Source organism: Peromyscus leucopus, chromosome 11 (genome assembly GCF_004664715.2).
Source record: "Peromyscus leucopus breed LL Stock chromosome 11, UCI_PerLeu_2.1, whole genome shotgun sequence".
Classification (NCBI taxonomy): domain Eukaryota; kingdom Metazoa; phylum Chordata; class Mammalia; order Rodentia; family Cricetidae; genus Peromyscus; species Peromyscus leucopus.
In genome coordinates, this window is record NC_051072.1 from 52,597,484 (window position 1) to 52,622,687 (window position 25,204).

The window sequence follows — 25,204 nt, forward strand, 5'->3', positions numbered from 1 at the left end:
ATTTTTCTTCTGTTTCCGCTGATAGGCAAACAAGAGGGAATAAATGACCCCAATTTTGTCATGATACTTATGGAGCAGCTCGTAGGCACTGCCGGGGTTCTCTTCCATGGCTTTGACTTTTCATCTGACTGTCCTCCTTCCTCTAGTCTACCTCTAAGGACATTAGACACCCGGAAGTCACTGATGCGTCATGAGATGGTTGTAGTCAAAATAAACATGTCTACACCTGTCGAAGGGCAGAGCTAACAAGATCAAGGAACAAATATTCTGTCTCCAAAGATTGGGTGGATCAAGTCCTAAAGGAAATCCTGTATTTTTCTAGATCTTAGCACATCCTGCTAAGGCTTAAATGTCGCGGCTTAAGAGCTTGACCCCAGAGTGCCAGTCAGGAAGTAGTGGAGTGTGGAAGGAATTGCGTCAATGTGGCACTACCGTCGGAGAATTGATGTCGGTCTCCTGAAGGGAGTTTGTGCTCACAAAAGCGGGTTCTCATATAAAGAGCAGGTCTGGCTCCTCCTTGGTCTCTGGCTTCCTGTCTCACCCTGGAATCTTTTCTTCCTGCAGCCATTTTCCTGCCTGCTTCTCTGCCATGCTGTGGGGCCCTTGCCAGAGCTTGAGCAAATGGAGCCACACAATCTTGGGCTCTCAGCCTCTGCAACTCCAAGCTAAACAAATTTCTTCATTTTATTAAGGAGACGGATTATACTATTTTCTTATAGCAGTGGAAAATGAACTAATGCATTTCCCGACTCTATGCTCAACTCAGCTCAAATGCAAGGTTCTTTCCATAACCTTCAGGGCCCCTAATGGTCTGTCTCTAGTCACTTTTCTTGATTCTCTCCCCCTGACTCTGGTTAGCTACTCACCTTCTCTACCTTTCTCCACCAAGGGCCCTTGCTCTTGCATGCTGTTCCCTGTGTCTGAGCCCCTGGGTAACAGCATGACTTACATCCTGGCCAGAGTCAGCTCGTATTCAAGCTTCATCTTCCAGTCAACACTCCCTGGACCACTTGTCCCAGAACACCTCCGCCACTAGGTAACGCTGCATCATCCCTCTGGGCAGCCATTAGCTATGTGTGGTTGTTGTGATTCAAAGTGTCCTTTCCTGTTTTTTTTTTTTTTTTTTTTTTTTGGTTTTTCGAGACAGGGTTTCTCTGTGTAGCTTTGCGCCTTTCCTGGAGCTCACTTGGTAGCCCAGGCTGGCCTCAAACTCACAGAGATCCGCCTGGCTCTGCCTCCTGAGTGCTGGGATTAAAGGCGTGCGCCACCACCGCCCGGCGCTTTCCTGTTTTGACAACACCAATATAAGACATCAGAATGAATTGCTCAGTGGAACTGCTCTGAGTCCCTATCCTGCCTTTTTTTTTTTTTTTTTTTTTTTTATTTTTTATTTCTAGGACTCACTGCTGCGTGAAAGTATGTTCGTTTGTTTCATTGTGACGGCAGAGGAGCAAATTCTGTACAACCAGGGACTTAGTGTCTTATTCAGTCTCTGATTTTGAGCTCCTAACATAATGCCTGATATATCACAGGCTCTTAATAAACATTGAGTGATTGATCTTTTAATTCCTGGGGAAATAAGCAAGAGTCACACAGCAACTAGTCTGCTGCTCTTCCCCACCCCAGTGACACATCTTCCAGGCCAGGCTTCCTGGAAGGAACTCGGCTCATGGCTTTGCTCATTGAGTTCATCACATGATTCCCGAGTCCCAGTGGAAGAGGCGCATTCACAGATGGCCATTTCAAATCAGGTAGTCACTCAATGCTGGGGAACCATCTGCCAGAATGTCATTGGTCAATTAATGGCAGTGAAGGAATGCCTCTCTGCTATTTAGGAGTAGGAATTCAGTTGTTGTTTTTTTTCTTCTTCTTCCAGCTGAGTGTTCTTCATAATGGGGATTATTTGGATTCTCTTGGGACCTCTAGTCGCCAAAGGGTTATAGGAGACTAGTGATGACTTGGAGGCAAAATCTAGAAGTACTGATCAACTGAGGATGCCCTGGGTCCACGTCCCACTTCCTCCCACAGAGCAGTGTCACAGAGCATGGTGTCAGAGAAGGGCCCAGGAGGATCTAAGATGGGGAGCTCAGCAAAGACTGTTCTCAGACCTCCCTTCCTGAATCACCACCTAGTGAGTCTGACCCAGTCTTTGCAGCCCACCTCATCTGCTCCACAACGGATTCTCTCACAGATGCCGATGAAAAGCAGGAGATGCTTCTAGACCCACTGATGCCCTGACGGGAACAAGAGCCTGTGGCCAGATTATACGTCATGGTTCTGAGAAACCAATAAGCAAATAAACAAATCAATATAAATATGTTTTAAATACACATGTGTATGTATATATGTATGTATGTACGTACTTGGCTCATTAAATAATTGGTGCAATAAGGAACTATATAAACTTGTCTGAGTAGCATTGAGGAAGGCTTGGATAACATTTGCATGAGATGTCTATCATTAGACTTTTTTAATTCTGGAATTAATTTGTAAATTTAGTGCAATATTAATGGAAATTTCTTTGAAATAAATAGCCAAGCAACTCTAAAGTTTATTTGGAAGACAGATTAAAATATTAAAAATGTACTTTTCAAGGATGAGTCATGAAAGGAACATGCATTGGTATAAAATATAATAAGGAGATAAAAATATCAAGCTAGCGAAGCTAAGAGTCGATGAGCATTTCCGAAGCAGAACAGGAGTCTGAGGAGGAGTTGACACATGTAAGAACTTCGTTTCTTGTCTGAGGGATATTTTAATACTGTTTCTGAAATATTTGGTAGCTAGCCCTACCTCATATAATACACAAGTAAGTCACAGAACTAAACATTAATTAAACTCAAACTAGAGATGCATACTTTGGAAGCTCCATGGGGCCTTAATAGATTTGCTAACAACAAGGCAGAAGATATGAACAAAGAACCTAGTCAAGTGGGTGATATAAAAATGATTTAATAGCTATTCATGGCAAAAAAAAAAATCACCATAGATAAGACCATCTTAGAAAACTATGTATGACGCACACAGGAGCTTCTGTTTCTCTTAAAATCCAGTAAGCAGAAGACTGCTAATGTCTTGTGTCTACCTTCTAATTGCACAAAGTGAGTGACTTGACATTTGTCTTCTCCCTGTTAGAGAGGCCAGAATCCCAGCACGGAGGTGTGAGCAGAGCCAAAGTTTCTCTGACAGCAGATCATCCCCCCCCCCCCCCGTCCTCTCAGGGTGGGCGGGTCTAGGACCCTTTGGCTTCCAGCTGTTGCTATAATCACTACGGCTTCCCTTCCGTGTCTTCTCTGTCCTTTCACAAGGACAGTTGTCCCTGGATCTACAGCATAACCACATAGTCCAGGGAGGCTTCATCTCAATATTTTAACACAATTACCTATTTTTTTTTTCCAGCTAAGATACCATTTATAGATTCTGGTGGCTAAAACACGGACATGCCTTTCTGGAGGTGACCACTAAACCTACTGTCAACCCCAAACGAGAATGGCACAGGATGAACATTTTCATGAGAGATGTTCAATTTTACCAGCAGTCAGATGTAACTTAAAATGATAAAAACATGTTTCTCATTCATCTCAACAGCCAATTCCTGGTATAGGAGAGAACACAGGACAATAGAGCCCCTTTTTAATCTTCCTGGATGACATACAGTGGTTTTTAAATTGCCAAAATGAGGTTTTCCTTTTGACCTCAGGAATCCTCAGTACACATCGCTAAGATTAAAATAATAAAGACAGGGCTGGAGAGATCACTCAGCTGTTAAAGGCTAGGCTCACAACTAAAAATATAAAATAATAAAAACAGCCTAATGGCAGGAGACAGGTCAGATGAATTACAGCCCAGTGCAAATTAAAGTGGTAGAATAATATTTAAAAGCAAGAGAAAATTTCAATATCAAATCAGGTTATGAAAGCATCCACCCCTGGACCAGGATGATGGACTGAGTGCATTGCCAGTCGCCTCCCACCCCTATACCCTAGTCAATGCCCTGGGTAATATTTCAAAATACCATTTAAATAATAATCCCCAAAGGGCAAAGAAATCCTTAAGGGATAGAAAGGGGGAAAAAAAAGATGAAGACAAAGATAGCATGGGACTGAGACTGTGTTGCATGTTATGACTAGTGTGTGGTTAGCAGGCAATCTAGGAGCTGGGGATACACTGTCCACCCCTACATGGTAGTAAGAACAGCTTTAGGCATCTATAGGCAGAGGTTAGAAAATGCCACCCAGCCAAGATGGAAACCCCAGGCCTTCCAGCATCTGTGCAAAATTGAGAATCCAGAGCTACTGAGAGCAAATGGTGGGCAAACTAGTTCAGCAGTTTGTCACCCCTTTGGGGCTGGAGCAGAGCAATCACGAAGTCCTGTAAGAAAAGCAGAAAACACATGGGAAGCTTCACAGAGCTGCATCCTCGCCTGAAAGGAATCTTTTTTTATGTTGTATTTTTTTATTTTATTTTATTTTTTTCAACCTGAAAGGAATCTTAAGAGTGCTTCTGTATTATTTTTTAGACCTGCTTTCACTTTTAAAACTTATTAATGATAAAGAAGATTTCATTTGTGTGATTGTATCTATTGATCAAATATTAGGAAATAAACCTGAGAATGTTTTTCTTGAACACAAGAATCCACAAGGACACATCCCATTAGCCATCAGGGACAACAATGTCACTACTTATCCATGAGGAAACATCCCATCAGCCATCAGGGCAGCGATGTCACTACTGATCAGGCAACTCCTACAGATGGCCACTATCCATTCATGAACTTTTGTGAATGAAATCAAACAACAGCTTTCTGCTGTTATAGAACCTCACAGTGTCCTTGAATAATCTTTGGGGGGTTTCCTGGAGAGCCAGCCGCAGGTGACATTCTGAGAACTACTACTGTAGAAGGTATGCTGACAACCGAAACTTGCTACACGTTAGGATGAAGTCTTGTGTGGCTTGAGATAGTCACTGACCCAACAAGTAGGAAATTTCACAGTGGAAGAGTTATAGATGCTAAGGAGATCAGTGTTTCAAATCCTCAAATACATGTGTTCAGTGTGATCTGACCAGCTCCGTGCTCATCCCTCCGCACAGTCTAAATGTTGGAAGTAGAACTGCTGATTGTTAAGAATGACTATCTCTGGGTTTTAGAAATACACATCTGTCTGTCTACCTCTCTGTCTGTCTGTATGTCTGTCTATCTTCTATCATCTGTCTGTCTGTGGTTCTGAATTTTCAAATTATTTCCCCAGGACATCTGCTATGAGGTAATATCTTTTTTTTTTTTTTCAAAAAAGGACACCAAGTGGAGGTAGATTTTGGAAGAGTTGGGGGAGGGGAGAGAATGGAGAGTGAATATGATCAAAATGCAAAGTATAAGACTCTCAAGGATTTAATAAAATATATTTAAAATCCTTTTCTCTGGTATTTTATTGTGATAAAATAAATGTAACATAAAAATTTTCATTTAATCATCTTTAACTGTACACTCACAATATTCTCCAACCATCATCATTGTCCCTCTTCATAACCCTTCATTTTGTAAAAATTGAACCTTTCTATGCTTTTAATAGCAGTTCCCCACTCCTCCATTCTCCCTGCCCCAGGGAACTGAGTTTTTTCATAAGTCCCTCTGCACATTCCCTGCATACCAGGCATTTGCAAAAAGTCTCGATGATTCCCAGGCTACAGGGCGGTGCTGTCGTGTACCACAGATTCATTTCCACCACAGGCTCACAGTTTCACTAAAAGGCGGTTGATACGATGCTTCAAAGGGTAAGCTGTGGGGTACACCTGCCCAATTTGATATTTTTCTCCCATGAGACAAGGCTCGCTGTGTAACCCAGTCTGGCCTGACATTCACTGTGGAGAGAATAGACTGGCTGCTGCTATGGGTACCAGTATGCAGTGAGTGCATGGTGTTTTTAAATCTATGGAAAGGCACATGTGAAAAAGATGCACTGTAGAGCATCTGAAAAACATACAAGTCTTAGGGAGGAAGAGCATCCCAAGAGCTGTTTATGGTCCTGATGAGGAGGGAAAGAGTGAAGGTAAGGGGCTTTGTGGACAAACAGAAACTTGTATGTGTGTGAGAGTGTGTGTGAGTCTATGTACGTGTGTGTACATGTGCAGGAGCGTGTGTGTGTGTGTGTGTGTGTGTGTGTGTGTGTGTGTGTGTGAATGAGTTAGTGTGGGGGGGACTTGTGTGAAACAGCTTTAAGATACTATGTGGCATTACTAAATATATGCTATTTTGTTAACCACCAAAAGAGAATACACACACACACACACACACACACACACACACACACACACACACATATACCCTCACCATACACACACCACACTTCTTGTCAGAATAACTCTCATCGATATGTAGAGGTCACCCTTTCTATATTTGTACAAAATGTGCAGATCATTGGATATATCAGATGTCATTGATATAAAGTTATTTGTTTTAAATGTCACCTTTAAAAATATAGTATCGGCCGGGCGGTGGTGGCGCACGCCTTTAATCCCAGCACTTGGGAGGCAGAGGCAGGTGGATCTCTGTGAGTTCGAGGCCAGCCTGGACTACCAAGTGAGTTCCAGGAAAGGCACAAAGCTACACAGAGAAACCCTGTCTCGAAAAACCAAAAAAAAAAATATATATATATATAGTATCGATCAGCTGTGGGTGCTATGACTCAGCACGATGATTGGGGGGGGGTTCACACAAGAATGTGAAGACCGGGGGCTCTTACTCAGTGTCAGAGCATTTGCCCAGCACATTCAGGGCCCCGAGTTTGGTCTCCAGTACTGCCAATAGAAGAAGGACAATGACATGCTTACTGCACTACCCACATACTCCTGAGGCTTTCTCATCGCGCTCCTTGGCTTTTCTTTGTGTCTTGTTCCCACATCCAGCACTCTCCTCTTTTTCAGAGGACTGCCTCTGAGGTGCTGGATCTGCTTTCCCTTCTATGCAGAGAGCTGCGAGGCCCTGTGTTTCAGGGTCACCCTAGGTGCCCTTAGCTGACACTTGACGGGTGTGAACGTGTGAACGGGTAGAACCTTGTACTTGAGTGAAGAACAGCCCTCAGGCATTACTGCTGTGGGATGGTCTTCCTGTCTGCTGTGAATATGTGTTGCTACCATTAGTTAATAAAGAAGCTGCTTTTGGCCTATGGCAAGACAGGTTATAGCTAGGCAGGAAATCCAAGCAAAGGTATAGGGAGAAGAAAGGAGGAATCAGGAGAGATGCTGTGAGTTGCTGGGGGTTGGGGGATGCAAGATGTAGTAGAATACAGGTAAAGTCATGAGACACACGGCAATATACAGATTGATAGAAATGGATTAATTTAAGATGTAATAGCTAGCTAGCAATAAGCCTGAGCCATAGACCAAACATTTGTAATTAATATTAAACCTCTGAGTGATTATTTTATAAGGTGCTGTGGGGCCAGGTGGGACACATTACTTCTGTCTGAAGCCCTTCTGAAAGACTGTGCTGAGGTCTTCGCTTACATTTTAGGTCTTCTACTCACAGGGCCCTGTCTGACTTTTTCCACCCACCCCCCCCTCTTTCCTAAAAGGTATGCGTCTGGCTCCCAGTGTGCAGCTCTGCTTCTGAGAATCCTGATTTCATAGATGTCAAATCTGTCCAAGCACAGTGTGAACTGAAAGTCACTTAACCCTTACAACAGCACGGGAGGACTACCCCCTTTATCTCATGGCAAAGGAGTCCTATTTGAGTAAGAAAGAATACCATCATGTGTCTTTGGGAGATTGTGGAAGTTTCAAGGCTTTGCCTAATTTCCTGCCCTCTTCATCACTACACCTTGTTTAACATCATAATTTTATCTCGAGAAAGACCACCACCATATTGTGATCATTTCCATGAACAAACAAGCCCGCACTTGGGAATCACTATCCATTTAAAGCTATCATTGATAAAAAAAAAAAAAAAGGTATCATTAACAACCCGAGCTCCTTTTATTTTAGAGCCCACAATATAATTTAGAGAAGAGTTGGTGAGACCGTTTTAGTACAGAGAGGAAAAGAATAAAAATCAGGCTGGAGCACTCACTCACACCCCAATGGGAGCACTAAATGAGGCAGATGAGGTGAGGGCACAAGCCTTAGGCTCAGATCTATCTGCTCTGACAAGCCCTGTGACCCTGGAATTGTTAATCCCTGTCTGCTTTACTGTTCTCAGCTGAAAGTTGTAGAACACAACACTTATTTAATAGGATTGAAAGAATTTGGAAAAATGTAAGGGTGTACATAAAATGCTTTATACCTACCTGGTATAGTGCACACTAAACCAAACTGAATTTGTTTTGGTTTCCTTTTTTCTTTTTCATTTCACTTGTATATTTGGGGTGTGTGTGTGTGTATGTGTGTGTGTGTGTGTGTTCACAAGCATGTGTGCACCCATGCATGTAGGAGTTTGGGGCTAATGTTGGAAATCTTCCTTGATGAGTCTTCCACATTCATCTTTGAAGCAGGGTCTCTTAATCAAACCCAGAGCTGACCAATATGGCTCGTCTGTGTAGCCAACATTATCTAGGGATTCTCTGTCCTCTACCATTGGAGAATAGGGTTACAGGAATGCTGCCACCCAGCATTTCCGTGGATTCAAGGGGTCTCACACCAGTCCTTTGCTCATGCAGAAAGTACATTAACTGCTGAACCATCTCCCTAGCCCATTGGTTGTCACTGAAGTTTGATTTTTATCAGGGCTGATGCACAGGATGTGTCGTACTGTCATTTGTTTAGAAACAAAGGAGTACGCCCTGCAAAACATGAGTGATGTCTTAAGAGGATTGTGAGCCCTGGCCATACCTGGTTAGGAAACTTCACTCTGAGAACTACTGCTTTCAATCCAAGTGTGGCTTTTGTATTAGTTAGCATTGCATCACTACAGCAAGCATCTGAGAGGATTTTAAAGGAAGGATTTCTTTTAGCTGTGTTCCCGATGTTGTAATCTGTGGTCAACTGACTCTGTTGTTTGGGAGTCTGTGATCAGGCAGAGAGAGCATCATGGCAGAAGTCTGTGCTAGAGCAGAACTGCTCACCTCATGGGGGCCGGGAGCAGATAGCAGGAGGGAAAGAGAGGAACCTGGTACAAGAGTGCCCCCAAGGAAGGAGTGACCAACTTCCTCAGATAGGACCTGCCTGGGAAAGAAACATCACTTCTAACGTGCCATCGAATTCTGCATCCCCCAGTGTCTATACAAGAGGACAGTAGAGATAAAGCTTGGCGGGCTTTATACACAAAGCAGGCGGAGGTGTGAAGGCACACCACACCAGGCTTTCCTCTTCCTGTCCAAGTGCGGTGAGCTCTGAGAGGGAAGACCTCCACAAACAAAATATCTGTTCTAATCCCGTGGTTGTCACATAAACTCACTTGATTGCCTGCCAATTTCCCACAGATGCAGCCGCTGTGGGAAAGGAGGTATTGCGCCCATTTGGAGTGCCTTGGGGGTCTTTTGTCAACAGCGTACATGGGGGTGGGGGCAGTGCAGTTTGCTGGGCAGAATGACGGTCTGAGCCTTGAACAGTGAGCTGCTCAGTGCAAGGAAAGAGAGACCAGGGCTTCTTCTGGTTCTCCTCCTGCCGTGGCGTCACTGTGTGTAGATGTATGTCCAGTGAGTCTGCACCTGTCTGTGTGTCTTATGAGTCAAGATACATCTTTTTAAAAAAATATTTTTTAATTCTTGAAGAATCTCCTACCATGTGTTTTGATCATAATCATTCCCCTTCCTTCAGTTCTTCCCAGATCTGCCCCTACCTCCATACCCACCCAACTTGGTGCCCCCCCCCTTTAAAAAAGAAAAACTTATCCAGTCTGAGTGCAGCTGTGCTGTCCAAATACTCAGGTGTAGGGGCTGTCGTAGAGCAGGTCGGTCCCACCGGAGGTCATCGTCTTAAAGAAAACTGACTCTGCTTCTCCGGGCAGCTATTATTCACCAATTGCTCCTCAGCGAGGAGTAGGACTTCCTGGCCACCTCCCCTCTCCCACCCCTGTCTCATGCTGAGACTTTTTCTAGCTTGAGCTTGCCCAGGTATTATGCATGTCGTCACAACTACTGTGGTTTCATGTGTATAGCTGTCCTGTTGTCGCGGGGAAACAGTTTCCTTACAGTCCTCCAGCACCTCTGGCTCTTAAATCTTTCTACTCTCTCTTCTTTGATGATCTTTAAGTCTTGGGGGAGCCTTTTGAGACAGGATGTGTTGGTGTTTTCAAAGCTGTAAGGTAGTCAGCTTCATTCTCAGTAGAATACCTCTGTCACGTTACCCTGACAACAAGAGTCTTTCAAACAAAAACTACAGTAACAACTGGGCTAGCTACTCCAGGTGTGGGATGCACTTGAACAAAGAGTTTCACAGTGTGCTCACGTGTGTGTGCAATCGAAGCAGGAAAAGTGCATTCTGTGTCTTTCTATGACCATTCGGGGTAGTGAAAAGGGCCCAAGAGCTGGGTGGTGGAAGCCCTAGGGAAGGGACTAATGTGCCTCTCTCCTGCTTCTTCTTCTTGCACAGCTCCATTCTCAACCACAGGTGGAGGATGCTCTTCCAGCTGAGCTGCTGAACACTCCGTCCGTGGACACTTCCCTGCTGCGCCTTGGCCGTCAGCTGAGACAACATGGACGACTCCTACAAGGATAGGACTTCACTGGTGAAGGGTGCCAAGGACATTGCCAAAGAGGTGAAGAAGCAAACCGTGAAGAAGGTGAACCAGGCCGTGGACCGGGCCCAGGACGAATACACCCAGCGGTCCTACAGTCGGTTCCAGGATGAAGATGACGATGATGACTACTACCCGCCTGGAGAAACCTACAGTGGGGAGGCCAATGATGATGAAGGCTCGAGTGAGGCCACGGAGGGTCATGATGAAGAGGATGAGATCTATGAAGGGGAGTACCAGGGCATCCCCAGCATGAACCAAGGGAAGGACAGCATAGTGTCTGTGGGGCAGCCCAAAGGAGATGAGTACAAGGACCGCAGAGACCTGGAGTCAGAGAGGAGAGCTGATGAGGAGGAGCTGGCCCAGCAGTACGAGCTGATAATCCAGGAGTGTGGCCATGGCCGTTTCCAGTGGGCCCTTTTCTTCGTCCTGGGCATGGCGCTCATGGCGGATGGGGTGGAGGTGTTTGTGGTCGGCTTCGTGTTGCCCAGTGCAGAGACCGACCTCTGCATACCGAATTCAGGATCTGGATGGCTAGGTGAGTGCTTTATGTCGGTGAGACAGTTCTGGAAAACGCTTTCTTTATTATGGAGCACAGAATAAACAACTCTCATCTAGAGCATTGCATTTTCCCAGCAATTTTTAATGAAATATCTTATAAATGCAAAAAATAATTAGAGAAATTGGGTAGTGAGCCCCTGTATAGAATCTTACCTGGGTTCTGTAGATTTTTTGTAATTCTGTAAATTTTGTGATGATTTCGTTATGTTTTCTATATTCATCAATACAACTTATCTGTGTGTATATTAAAGTAAGTTAGAGAACTGTATTTCAACCTACTCTAGGAAAGTCATGTGCCATTTAATGAGAAGTGCATCACTAATTGATATGCAAATGTTATAAAATCTACACATACACATAGCTCTGACATCACTAGCAATACAATCTTGTAGGTTACTATTATGAATATAGCCTTTCGTTAACCAACACATTAATATATTTCACATGGGTACTTAACAATATAGACTTGCATTGATGTCTCTCTCTCTCTCTCTCTTTTTTTTTTTGAGACAGGGTTTCTCTGTGTAGTTTTGGTGCCTGTCCTGGATCTCTCTCTGTAGACCAAGTTGGCCTCGAACTCACAGAGATCCACCTGGCTCTGCCTCCTGAGTGCTGGGATTAAAGGTGTGCACCACTGCCACCCGGCAGGCAGTGTCTCCTTTTTTGGCTTCTAAGGTAGAGCTGGGGATGTAGAGCACTTGCCAAGCATGTGCAGAGCCCTGGTTTCGATCTTCAGTATCTTTATAGAAAACTCACTTAATGCTTTTCTAAATAGAGGTTAAATAAACTCATGAACGTTGATTCCAGATATTACATCTAATACTGTCACGTATTTTTAGAACACTGATCCCTTTCCTCCTGTGATCTATGAGAATGTTTGCTCTTTTTTTCCAATTAGCTTTACACATAGAATTTTCTGTAGGAGATTTTAAATTTGTTTTCAGGGTTTGTACCTTTATACCTAAGCTGGACAAATGTCATTCTCTAATATGATTTTAAAATTGACTTCAAATTTTATTAATAATTCAGTTCTGTGTGTTGAGATATGACTTGTGTATGGTGTCTAGACAACAGATTCAATGTTTATATTCAGTTCACCATGCACCAAGGTTCTTATTCTTATGGAGGGGTAGTTAATATTCTTGAGGTAAGCTGAGGAAATAAACACACATAGTTTAACTTGTGTGTTTGATACACTGCTTGATACTTGATACACTAAGTCAGAAGGATTTTCAAACTCCTCTTAGAAGTTCTGCCTTGGGGCTGGAGAGATGGCTCAGCAGTTAAGAGCACTGGCTGTTCTTCCAGGGGTCCTGAGTTCAATTCCCAGCAACCACATGGTGGCTCACAACTATTTCTAATGGGATCTGGCCCTCTTCTGGCATAAAGCCATACATGCACATAGAGCATTCATATATACATAAAATAAATAAATATTTTTAAAGAAAAGAAAGAAAAAAAGAAATGCCACCTCAAAGAATATGTTTGTGTGGATGAAAATCTTTACACAATTCAGTCTATAAAAGAAATCAGAATACTACTGTCTATGTTTCCAGGAGACTTCTATAAACTAAGCTTGAGAAACCGAGAACATACATTTTTTTTGTTTTATAAAACAGTTAGTTTATTAAATATTGTCATAATCATTGATGCAAAGAAATTGTGTGTGGCTAGATGACACTTCTCAGCTTTCTCTCTGGCACCACAAGAGAAAATCACAAAGGAGAGAAGGACTGACATTGTTTGATTCCTTTAAAGCATTGTATTTTCTAAATTAGCTCATATATATATATATATATATATATATATATATATATATATATATATTCTTCTGTGTAAATGAAAAAAAACTGGATCCATGAAAGCAGACTGTGAAGGGTCACAGGAACAACTTGCATATTTTTGCTGATAGACTCACGTGTGTGTTCAACCATCAAAATGCAGACCTCTCCATACTTCAGGGGAGAAAGCTCAACTAGCCATCAAATTGATTTTTTTCAGCAGATCTCTCATATCACACTGTGTTTTGCTTTGCTGATTTTCTTTTCCTTTGGTAGGCAAGTGTATCAGTACAAGCCTGCTTGTCCAGGAATTTTCAAGGTTTTGCCGAAGGGATGGTTGTATCAGTAGAATGTTTCAAGTCAGATCCTAAGGATTGTATCCACATGGGGATGTATCATCAGTAGAATGTTTCAAGTGAGATCCTAAGAACTGTATCCACATGGGTACTTCCTCATTGCAGACTTAAATTTGGAAGGAAGCCCTCTTCAAGCAATGACATTAGCTTTTATATTGGAGACATTACAGGAAAGGCCAGGCCAGACTTGCCCTTTTTCCTTTATCTTCATGGTGCAGAATGGAAGCCCAGCATTGCATAGGGTTCCCTTATCAGTCTATCACAGAAGCCTGCACCCGATGCTGAGATACATCTTTGGGTGGCATGGACAAGTATAGATAACACTACAGAAGAAGAGGCACCTGGATTTTTTCATCTGTCTATGAATGCTGCCTGCTGTAGTGAATCGAAACTGTGTCCTCGGGAGGACTCGGTTTTACCCAAGGGTGTGAGTCCCTAACAGAAGCGTTTTTTATGGTTTCACGACTCTGCTTTCTAGACTTGCATTTCAATTATTTTGCCATTGTAATTTCACTCATAATTGCATTCTAACAGAGTCTCTTTAGACAAGCATTTAAATTGTTTTGCCATTTTCATTTCATCGGATAATGGCTTTGTAATATAATTACCACACTAAGTCATAGCAATGGGATCAAAATCAGAAAAGAAAGATGCATGACCCATGCTTGGTGGCATTTTGTGGATATGGATTTGCAAAATAAATTTTCATTTGCTGCTAAGTATCATGTCAATTTTCTCAAGGAAAATCAGGAACAAAATATGACCCAGTTTATGTTTTAATTATTTGTGGGGTTGATCCTCTTTTTGTGTTTGCCCAAAGATTGGCTCAGGGTAACTAGGGTATACTGTGTGTACATTTGTCTGTGTGCACAGATAACATTGTTAATTAGACTGGAAGAAGCAAGTGTAAATGTTTAATTATCTAATGAGCCATTTCTTGAAGGAGTAAATGTTGTCCTTTAAGGTAATTCGCCCCCTGTTGCTAAAGTCAATTTATTAAGCATTTATGGTATGCCAAGCATAGTGACACCATTGGGAATACAGGAGAAGAATGGAAGGACAGAGACAAGGGAGAGCGGGAGAAGGCTTGCCTACCCTCAGAAACTGGAGTCTATAAAGGAGAAACGGACATGTCTGCAGATTCCCAGGGCAAGGAAGCAAGTGTCAGTGGCCAAAAGAGGAACAAGGCCAACTCCTTAAGGGGCAGGATCCTGAGTAAAGTAGTAAAGAAAAGATGGACGCCAGTCCAGAGGTGGTCTGCAAGGATTAGCTCATTGATTCATTTGGAAGAGAGCAGTTTGTCAAACCAGGAAATGCGGAGTGCAGCTTTTAGCAGGAAGGAAATTCCCACTTTATGGTCTCACTCTGGGGTCTTTAGGGAGGACTGAAATGGCCTTGGGTTACTTCTCTGTTGTGAATGAAGTACCGAGAGCTAGGAGACATCGTGTTTGAGGTGACAGTGCCAGTGGCCTTCACTGGGCAACAGTGGTTCTCTAAAAACAAGGCTTAGTCTTGCAGCAAAGACAGAAACCAGCCTTGGAGCCTGGAAATTAGTTTGTTGGCTGCTGCAAATGGCTTTGTACAAACACGGAGAACAAGGTTACAGATTTCTTAAGGTGACGTTTAGGGACCCGACTACAGATCTTAGATTTTCTGCCTTGGGTTACAGGGCAGGGACCTCTCAGACGTCAGTCATCCTTCTTTTCCTCTGCTGAGGTTCAGCACAAATGCTGCTGAAGGTGTCCTGCGGGACCAGGACTGGCTGAGTTCCCGTCCTAAGGCTAGTGAGCAAGCACATTGCGTTCTAAGGCTGCAATGAGATGTGACCATTTCAGGGGCGGCCTCACCCCAGCTCCAGCCCCCCCCCAGGACAGAACAGCACCCTGCTGGCTGCTCTTCCTTCTTCCTTCTCCACTCCATCAGTGGGACTGGCCTCGACTCAGACTTACTTTTTCTTACACCCTCCTAGTGGATCAGAGAACTTCACATTGTTAGTTCAACTGCTCTCTTGTTTGGAGTTCCGAAAATAAGTATTTAGGAATCAAAACACCATCATGGTCAGCAGTGATTAATACAAAATTGTTAGGAAACTGAAATCAATACACTTGATAATAATATTGGATTATTTAATAATTGAACATCCTGTGTGTGCTCTTTGTCCTCTCCAAGGCAAACTATAACTATAATTTCTAATTCCCACATGTATTCATCATTTTGAGGACATGAGTTTGAAAAAGCATAATTGGGAAAGAACCATGAAAGTGGGTTAAAAAAAAAAAGTAAATGAAGTTAAGGAAAATGGAAGCACCCTCTTCCCAAAGATCAGCCAACATCAGAAAAGAGGGAGAGGAAAGATTTAAGAAATGGAAGATGGGGAAGAGTGCCGTAGGATGCCACCATTCAGATGTGGCATGGCCAGTGGAATCATGAATGCAGAGCAGCTATGGATACCTGAACAAGGTCGGGCCCTTCATGCTTCCCTCGCAGATAGAGGAGGTGCCCATGAGGCCACACCTCCTCTTGAGGCACTGTTGGCTGTTAATGGTTGCTAGAGGAGGGAGAAACCAGAAGGAAGCTAATTGGGAAGAAAAAAAGGGGGTTCACAGGGAAAGAAAGGAAGGCAAGCGGAGGCAGTTGGGGTAACTGAACCATTATATATTGTGTATATGTATGAGACTGTCAAACATAAAGAAAAAATTTAAGATTAAATGTATATTATGTGTATATGGGAGGGAGATATGTGTCTATTGGTGGGAGATGCATGTGAGCTCCCTGGAGCTGGAGTTAACAGGTGGTTGTGAGACACCCTATGTGGGTGCTAGGAACCGAACTTGGGTCCTTTAGAAGAACAGACAGTGCTCTCAACCACTGATCCATCTCTCCAACTTAAAAAAAAAAAAAAAAGGAATTTTTAAAAACTGGGAGTAGCAAGGACATTTAATTCAACAGGCATTAATTGAGTACCAGCTGTGAACAAGGTGCGTGTCAAGTATTTGAGAAAGTATTTGAGGAGCATTTTCTGGTGTTTGCCATTTGGGAAGTTTTTTCCATGGTGTAACTTATAATGAGATGGATTTTAGTGCAGTGCCATCCTCTATGACAGTGAGCACGGCGCTGTAGTCTCCCAGGGCGCAGAATCCCTCGGTTTGAGGACTTAGGAAAACTCATCCAGGATGTAACACTTAAGCGGGTATTTGGAGGATAATGAAGAGCTCACTGGACAGTTATGGAGAGTGGAACTCTGGGAACATAGTGCAGCTGTCAAAGGGTGTGGACTTGGTGAGGCGTTCCCCAGGAGCTGGGTTTGACTGCGATATGGTGGCAGTTTGGGAGCTGACTAAAGTCAAGCTGTAGGCATCTTGTGAAAGACCTTAATGTCAAGAAAGTGGGATTGATTTTATCCTGAAGCAAGAACGGTACTATTAGATCAGTGTTTTGGGAAGCTACTCTGGCAGCAGTGTGAGAAGTGAATTAGATGGAAGACATAAAAAGTCAGACGGACATGGAAAATTCTGCTTTATTGATGTATAATGATTCACAAGTAAGTTAAACAGTTCCGTTCCTCAGTATCTATATCTTTATGTCAGAAGTAAGAATACTAGAGTTGACTAGGTGTATTAAATGAGAAAAACTTACACATAATTGTTAACAAAGTACCAGATACATCATCACAAATGCTGATAAATGTTGACCAGGACAGTCATTTCTGCAAGTGTGAAGGTCACTTGGGAAGTTAATGCAACAGCTTGTGCCAAACACATGGCAGTATGAAAAGCTGAGTTAATTAATTGTGTGAAAGACAGGTTGGAATTGGAAAGAGAAATGCAAGTATTTGAAGTGGGAGGTGGGAGATGGCGGGTAGAGGTGATGGAGACTGAAGACAGAGGAGGCTGAACAGCCCAGGAGGCTGCGAAGTCACTGTGAGGGTGCTCCCCTGTGACACAGGAGAGAGACAAGGACCAGAAGGGTAGAGGGGGTTCTGAAAAGGCAGGCTGCACCAGACAGAGAGCAAGGCTAAACAGGAGGGTGAATACGACCAGTGAGGAGTGCACCACTTAGCAAGAGTTGGGGAGATGATGTAGGCTCTGAAATAGACAACAGCCAGAGGTATAGGACACTTCTGTACTTCACTGTGGTTCTTTTAAAATTATCCTCTTTCATTCAGACCAGCAGACGTTTCTAACATTTGATCTATGCAATCAACTACGGTGACATATTGTTTATAAGAGTTAGGAACATGGAAGGTTCTGTTGACTTCTGTGTTTCTGTGGCCTGGGCTGAATACCAGCTTAGAATGTATAGAGAGCACACGTTCTCAATCCCACTGTCCCTTTCAGTTCCCTAAATTTTTTATTTAAAAACCTCTTGGTTGTGTTAAACTTTGGAAGAATGAAAGACTCTCCATTCTTAATGAAGTGATACCACCTTGGTATCTCAAGCAGTAATCTATTAATGATCTTTTGTTTGTGAACTACCACACTGTCATCACACATTACATTTCAACATTTTCTAAATCTTATTTTGTATATTCATAGGCATTATAGAAAAAGTTGCAATTGAGAAAGTTGGTTGCCTTATGGAGTTAACCTGTAAATATCAGCCCTTGGCACAAAGCCATGTTAAGGAGGCAAAGTGGCAACTATTGAAAAGAGGAGGAATGCAAGGCCTTGGAACAAGACTAGGTTTGTGTGTGCTGCTTCCTACAGAAGCCTCCTCCCCCTGATCAGCATTTATTTATATGAGAATCCCAACAAATATTCACTGGGTGCATGAGTGGCCATCTCTGAGAGCTCTATCACTTTGAGACCTCTTTGGAGGCTTGGTGTATCTAAAGTAGGACTCTATTTTCTTTAACAGGAACTCATTAGTAGAGGCAACATTTTCCAAAGACGTAGTCGCAAATGTAAATGATGGCTGTTCTCTTCCAAAGTCTGCTTCAGTAGAGGTAGCCTGATGTAAGGATTCACCATAGCTGATTTCAGGGCAATCTGTATCTCTTCTGAGGGAAACATGCAGAAGGCATTCTTACCCAAGTCTCTGAGTCCTGTGACTAGCATCTCTCATGCTAAGTCTGTGCTCCAAGCCAAACTGAGGATATGCAGAGCTCTAGAATTTGCCCATCAGAAATGTGTTTGTCATCATACCATCATCGATGCTAGTTTTCGTAGCCATTTTGTTTTCCATTTTAACTGATCATTTAGCGTTGTGGATTTCTTTTCCATCTATCTTGGTGAGGTCAGATACTGGGACCTGCTTCCTCAGCATGTCAATATACGTAGTTTCTGAGCATTGTTGGATTGGATGAAGATTTCATTCAGAAAATAGGTCACATCCTGGGTCACAGTTTTACAGGGTGGCCTGCATTTCCTGGTTAAATATTCTACCTAGACTACATATTAATTTTTCTTTAAAACATCTACAATATTAACTAGAGTTGATTGATATATTGGCAAAAAAAAAAAAAAAAGAAGTTGACCAAGAACACCAGACCAACAAAGAATCTATATTTATATGTATGAATAGAGTTTTACCTGACTTCTTATTTTTATCTTTAGCTGCTTTTAAAAGTGTTTAATTCCTAACTAATTCTAGACTAAGTAAAGATTTTTGCAAATTTAGTGTTTATTTAACATAGAAATGAGGCAGGGCTTTTCATTTTGCTCAACGCTCTACTATCAACTGTATGAAATCCAATATGCATCCCTGTATTTTCCTCTGATGACTAGAATATTCATTCAATAGAAACATGTTGAGCATCTAGTATTCAGCAAGAATGATCAGACTCAGGAGACACAGTAGGAAATAAAACAGGAAGTATGCCCAGGAGACCTGATGCATATCCTCCAGCCACTCCAGTTTTTATGGCTTTCACTTGGATGGTGAAATTTCTCTTTCTCCCCGACTCACCCTGCTTGCCACATGCAGGAAGGATAGTTTCCCTGGAAGCAGCCAAAGAGCTCTGGCCTGGACCCCCTACCCTAACTTCTCAGCATCCCTCCACGTGTTCCCTTATTCTATTAGTATTAATAAATATCACTTGGGGGTTTTAACTGCTTTAGTGGAGATTGCCGTTTCTGATATTCTGAAAACAACCAGCTCTGAGTTTCTGAGGTTTCCTCCCATTTTTTCACTCCCCTAACTATTTTTTACTGCTAGGTTGTGAGCAGAGCACAGGGACTGGGCACTGTGCTTTGAGCCATGTTAGGACATGTAACTGTTAGTATACAGTTGCTGTGTAGACTAGTGTGTGTACGCCAATAATAAAGAATGATGCAGGGGGGTTCCCTCTTTTAAAGTTTTCTCCAATTTTTTTTATTATTTGGCATCTTGGGTGTGCTCTGGAATTTAAGATTGTTGATGTGTACCCTAACACTATTTGCTGTATTTGGGGATCCAGAGCTGTGCCCCCTAGGGGATGGTTTCTTTGTCCTGCATGTCTGCTTCCATGTCTTTGATGGAGCTTGGACCTGTGCTGTGAATGTGCCCTCTGACTCTGTTTGGCCTCCTGGCTGTCACCTCAGTCTTAATTGAATTTTAAAATTATTAGTTCATGAAGTACAGCCTATACACCTATACTAGCAAAATCTTATTTGGATTCATTATTGCCAAACAGGAAAATAAGATTAAACAATCTATCACCATTACAGTCCTAGGTCTTATGTCCTCCAGTCCTTTGCATTCTTCTAAAGAGAAATTTTAAATGTTCCTGACAAGAGAAGAGCTAGACCAAAGTAGCTTGCGAAGCACTCATCCATCCAAAAGGTCTAAGTAGCCAGCAAAGCATCCATCCGTCTGTCCAGAAGGCCTGACTCATTGTCATAGCACAGGAAGTAGACAGAAGCTTCATGCCACGTTCTTGAGACATCTAGTGATGTACAGTTGATGCAAAGTTCTAGAAAAGAGAGTGGTGATGGTCCAGCATCACTAGAGATGTCCTCCATCCCACAGTAGGTCCACTGGGATGTCCTCCATCCCACAGCAGATCCACTGGGATGTCTTCCATCCCACATTAGGTCAAGTGATATATCCTCCATCTCATAGTAGGTCCACTGGGATGTCCTCCATCCGACAGTAGGTCAAGTGAGATGTCCTCCATCCCACAGTAGGTCCACTGGGATGTCCTCCATCCCACAGTAGGTCAAGTGAGATATCCTCCATCCCACAGTAGGTCCACTGGAATGTCTTCTGTTCCACTGTGCAACACTTGCAATATATGCCATCTCATGGTAGGCCCACCTTCATGTATGTATGCTGGACATAGTCTCTGCACTTGGGAGACTGAAACAAGAGAATATGAGTTGAAAGGCAGGCTGGGCTACATAGACTGTCTCAAAAACAAAAACCAAACCAACCAAACCAACAAAGAAAAAACATAAACAAACAGGAGAACAGGGTAGGAGTATATCAAGAGCCCACATTTAGCATTCCTGAGCAGCTGGGTTTATATCCCAGCACTATTCCACAAAAATTAATAAAAATAAGACATTTTAGTTTCCTTAAATATTAACATACCACAAACAGAAAACGCACACAAATACATGGGTGCGCGCGCGCGTGCGCGCGCGCACACACACACACACACACACACACACACACACACACACACACACACCAGGGGGAGGGGGGGCGGGTCTTGCCTAGAGTCATCCCTTTCCTGCATTCAAGGGGATGCTGGAATTGATGATCAGCCCTGCACAGACGAGGATGGAGGGAGAGCCACTTTCTCTGCCTGTTGCCAGAAGCTTCCTGGAATTCAGGGTCAGGATGGGCTTAGCTCTTAGTGACGGCTCCTCTTACAGTGTCCCCTACGCAGTTTCGGGATAATTCAGGGCCCCGGTTTTGTCCTTCTGACCTCTCATGAGTACGCTGGACTGGTGGCTTCTGGTTCATCTCTCTGGGCAGCATTTGAGTATTGGGAAGGACTTGGGTAGGATGAAATATGCTTCTGAAGAGCCAGAGGGGACCAACATACGACCTCAAACATTCTGGGGTTTATTATTAGTTGACTTGGAATCAGATAAGTAATCATAAAGTGTCATGTGCAGATGGAAGTTTTTGCTAAATGAGGGTTGTTTTTATTTTTGTTTTTTTATATAAATGAAGCTCATTTTTGTCAGTGCCAATGCTCTTTGTGCCTAGAACTAAGGTTTTTTATGTAAATTAGTGGTGATTTATGAATTTCTAAATGTCTCAAAAAAAATGAACAACCGTAAACAAACAGAAAACTTTTAGGGCGCAGCAGAGCTTGGTGGGAGAGGTAGGAATTGCCTCCCAGCGATCATCAACACGGTCAGTTTTCGTGCCCAGAAATGTCAACACAATACCAAATCAACCCACAAATAAAGACCACGCCCTGACTCCTCGGCACGGCCACTGTGATGTGCTTTCCCTCTGTCCCTTTCTCTGCTGTCACCGCCACTGTTTGTCCCTGATCCGTCCCTTGATGCCCGGCGCTGGTGTCAGAAGCCCCATGACTGGGATTGTGGCTAAGTGCAGGCAGCTCATGAGCACTGGCTCAGCTCTCCAACCAGGGCCCATGACATATGTCTGAGAGGCACAAAAATCAAGTCTAGACATGTAGCCAAGTGGACTAAGGACATTGGCAATTTGGCTGTTGGTCCATTACTGTAAATCCTTTTCTCTAATCTCAAATAAGACTGGTGGCTGTGTGCCAGCTAACAGCCTCAAGTCATCCGCAGCTTAAAATTTTCTTTTCCACAGTCAGAACAAATGATTTAAGAGTTTGGAGTTGATACAAAGTAGATGTATGGCTTCTACGAAGTAGCTATGTGGCTTCGACATTTTAACTTCCCTGTTCACTGGGATATGGTTCCCGGCTATGGTTGTCCATTGTCCTCTGGGCTCCCCTCCTGAAGAGCCCTTGTGAGGGAGACTCTTGCCCCTACAGCCTATTTTCCATTCCTGTTCTGACACTCCCAGGAGGCAGAGGGAAAACAGATCATATTTTGTCACATCCTGTCCGTGATTAATCAGTATACAGGCTAGTGTGAGCTCTCAGGACTAGCATTAAGCTGCATAAATCAGCCCACTATCTTCCACTCTGTCTGCCACTCACTACCCCTCTCCAGATACTCCAGGATAGGGGGTAGTCAGAGTTCAAACACCCAGTTAAATTGGAAGGACAGAAATAATGGAATGATTTTTTTTCATAAGAATGTCATGTGTGATATTTGGGACATAGTTATCCTAAAAATAATGTATCACTTATTGACCATTTGAAATTCTGATTTAACTGAGTGGCTCTACTGCTAACTGTGTTGGCCACAGGGGAGTAGAGTTTGTTTTAGCCTCATTGATGTCCTTATCTCACTTTGGGGAGTCACGGCCAATGCTAGAGCTTTGGAATTGGTTCTAGGCTAGAGCTGGGAAGCTGCATGAGTGTCTTGCTGCATCTCACTGTGTTATCCTTATTCAAAGGTGAATCTCAAGACTCCATCTCCTGGACTAGTGTTTCTAAAGCATACGAGCATGTACAAGGCCTGGTGGATATTATGATGGTACAGGATTAGGCACTGCAGATCTAGAGTCAGCTTGTGAGCTGAGGATGCAGGCTGTGACTCCCTTTGAGTGGGACTTCGATATTCACATTAAACCCTGGTAGTCCTGTCATGTTTAGGTTTCCCAGCCAACCTCTTCAGTAGCTATGGTGAGGATGTAAATGATATTCTGATGTTAAACAGTTGCCAGGGTAAGGGCTTGGGAAGCTAGCAGTGCTGGGTGGAAAAGCTTTCCTTATTTACCAGCATACAGTAACACCATGGACAGAGGGGACCACAAACCAGTTCAGGAAACCTGTTGTGGTTTATTTTTCTAACAGCCAGTATCAACAGCTTTTCTGCACTAGTGAATAGTGGCTATATATTCTATGCCTTTTCCTTCACGGTGGGGGAATCTCACATCTCTAACCATATTTACAGCCACAGATCCTGGTGTGGGCTCTTTGTGTGCAGGGCCCAGTGGGACCTTGCTTTGTGGACATAACTTCTCGGTGTCAGTGATACGATCATAACCTGATTCCTTCAGATGTTGCTCTCCCTATCCAGCCACATGAAATTAAGTGAATTTTCTGTGAGTAACTTCGTTTTCTTGGAAGAACATAGTTAGGCCAGAAATATAGATGGTACAATTGTGTCAGGCGAGCTGTTGGAAAGCTGAGGGAATCAGGCTTCTACAGGAACAAAGCAGTTCTGCTGGGGGTGTCAACCTCACATACACACTCATGCCCACTGGGAGGGAGATCACACAGGCGAGAGACCACCTCACCCGGTGCCCTCTGTCCATTTTATTATGTTCATTTTCTACTTAATAGTTGGGATCTGAGAGGAGGTGGCCATGAAGTCCCACCCCCTCGCTGGGGAGCTATTGGTGATTGACAGCTCCTGGGAGACAGAGTATCCTTTTGCTCTAAGAGTGTTGCCACTCTTGGACCACCTCGCTCCAGTTGAAGGCCTCACATCCATGAATACATGGAAAGGGTATACGGCAATGATGGCTGGCGCTGGATACCACGGCGGCGCTGGTTTGGTCAGCAGCGAAAGAGTCATGAGCAGAAGAGTCACGCGCCGTGGTTACCAGAGTTAGAATGGGCTTTATTAGAGAGAAGAGGGGACAGGACAGAGAGAGAGATGCAGAGAAAGAAAGAGACAGAGAGAGACCGAGAGCAGAGAGAGAGCATGGAGAGAGAACACACACACACACACAGAGAGAGAGAGAGAGAGAGAGAGAGAGAGAGAGAGAGAGAGAGAGAGAGAGAGAGAGAGAGCATGGGAGGAGACCAAGAGAGCACGTGATGGGGGGTGCACGTCCAGCTTTTAGGCTGGGACGTAGTCACCCGCTGATGACATAATAAGGAGCCAGACAAGACCCCCGAGCTGCGCATATACAGAATCCTCACATACATGGTCAACACAATTTGAACTTAATGGGTAAAATGAAAAGGAGATGAGTTGGGGGGAGAGGAAGGGGGCTTGTGGATCTGGGAAGAGTTGGAGGAGGGATGGATATGGTCAAACCTCAACTCATTGCACAAAATTCCTTAAAGAACTAATACTAAAATCTTAAAAAAGGTTGTAATATGGGTAGAAATTGGATGAACCATGTCTGTATGGAATCTACCTTTTGACACAGCATTTCTCACACAGAAAGGACACCAGCAGGGGGCCAGTCCATCTATTCACTACATCCTTAGTAAATCTGTGCAAGACATTACAGTCCATCACGTGACATACAAAGATCAACTGGATACTGACTCTGCACACAGGGTACTTGTTTTCCAAACAGCGCAGGAACCAGGACAGAGATCTATTCTATCTGAGGCCAGGTGTGGGTTAAAGAAGAGCCTCAGGAAAGCGTAGTGTTTGAACTTGGCTTGGCATTGTGGGTAGACTTTGGAAGACAGAAACAGGGTGAGAGACAGCAGACTAAGCAAGGGTACAAGCACCTGGTGATCCTGGGTCCCAGTTCCGCTTAGCTGAGGTGACGCATGCTCAAAGGAGAGGCACTGGAAAGGTCCGCTGTATCTGGAAAGCCTGAAATGAACTTGTTCTGATGATAGTGGGGAGTGGTTGGTGTGTTGGCAGGGGACCGGTGTGCTGCGAATTCTTGATTGGGAGACTGCTGCTTGTGAAATAGCTTGAGGAGGAGTGCACTCAGGACAGGGAACCAGCCAAAGCACCCCTGAAATGGCCCTGACAAGAGGTGACAGGACCTGACAGTGCAACCAGAAAAAAGACGTGTTCATCCATAGGGCTTATCAACAGATGCTCCAAGGCCAAGGGGAGACCTCAAGCCCACGTGATGTGACCTCAGTAAAGATG

The 25,204-nt window shown here is 43.6% G+C and overlaps 1 protein-coding gene across 2 annotated transcripts in view; it reads left to right on the forward strand.

Annotated features, from left to right (window-relative positions):
- Sv2c (synaptic vesicle glycoprotein 2C) overlaps window positions 1-25,204 on the forward strand; it is a 179,509-nt gene that overhangs the window by 36,825 nt on the left and 117,480 nt on the right. Inside the window, exon 2 of one of the 2 annotated variants that reach the window (XM_028871674.2) lies at window positions 10,525-11,207. In XM_028871674.2, the coding sequence (XP_028727507.1) occupies window positions 10,628-11,207 (580 nt within the window). In that variant the 5' untranslated portion in view covers window positions 10,525-10,627. Of the gene's footprint in view, window positions 1-10,524; window positions 11,208-25,204 lie in introns of those variants that run through there. The other variant, XM_028871676.2, reaches the window with a different exon arrangement.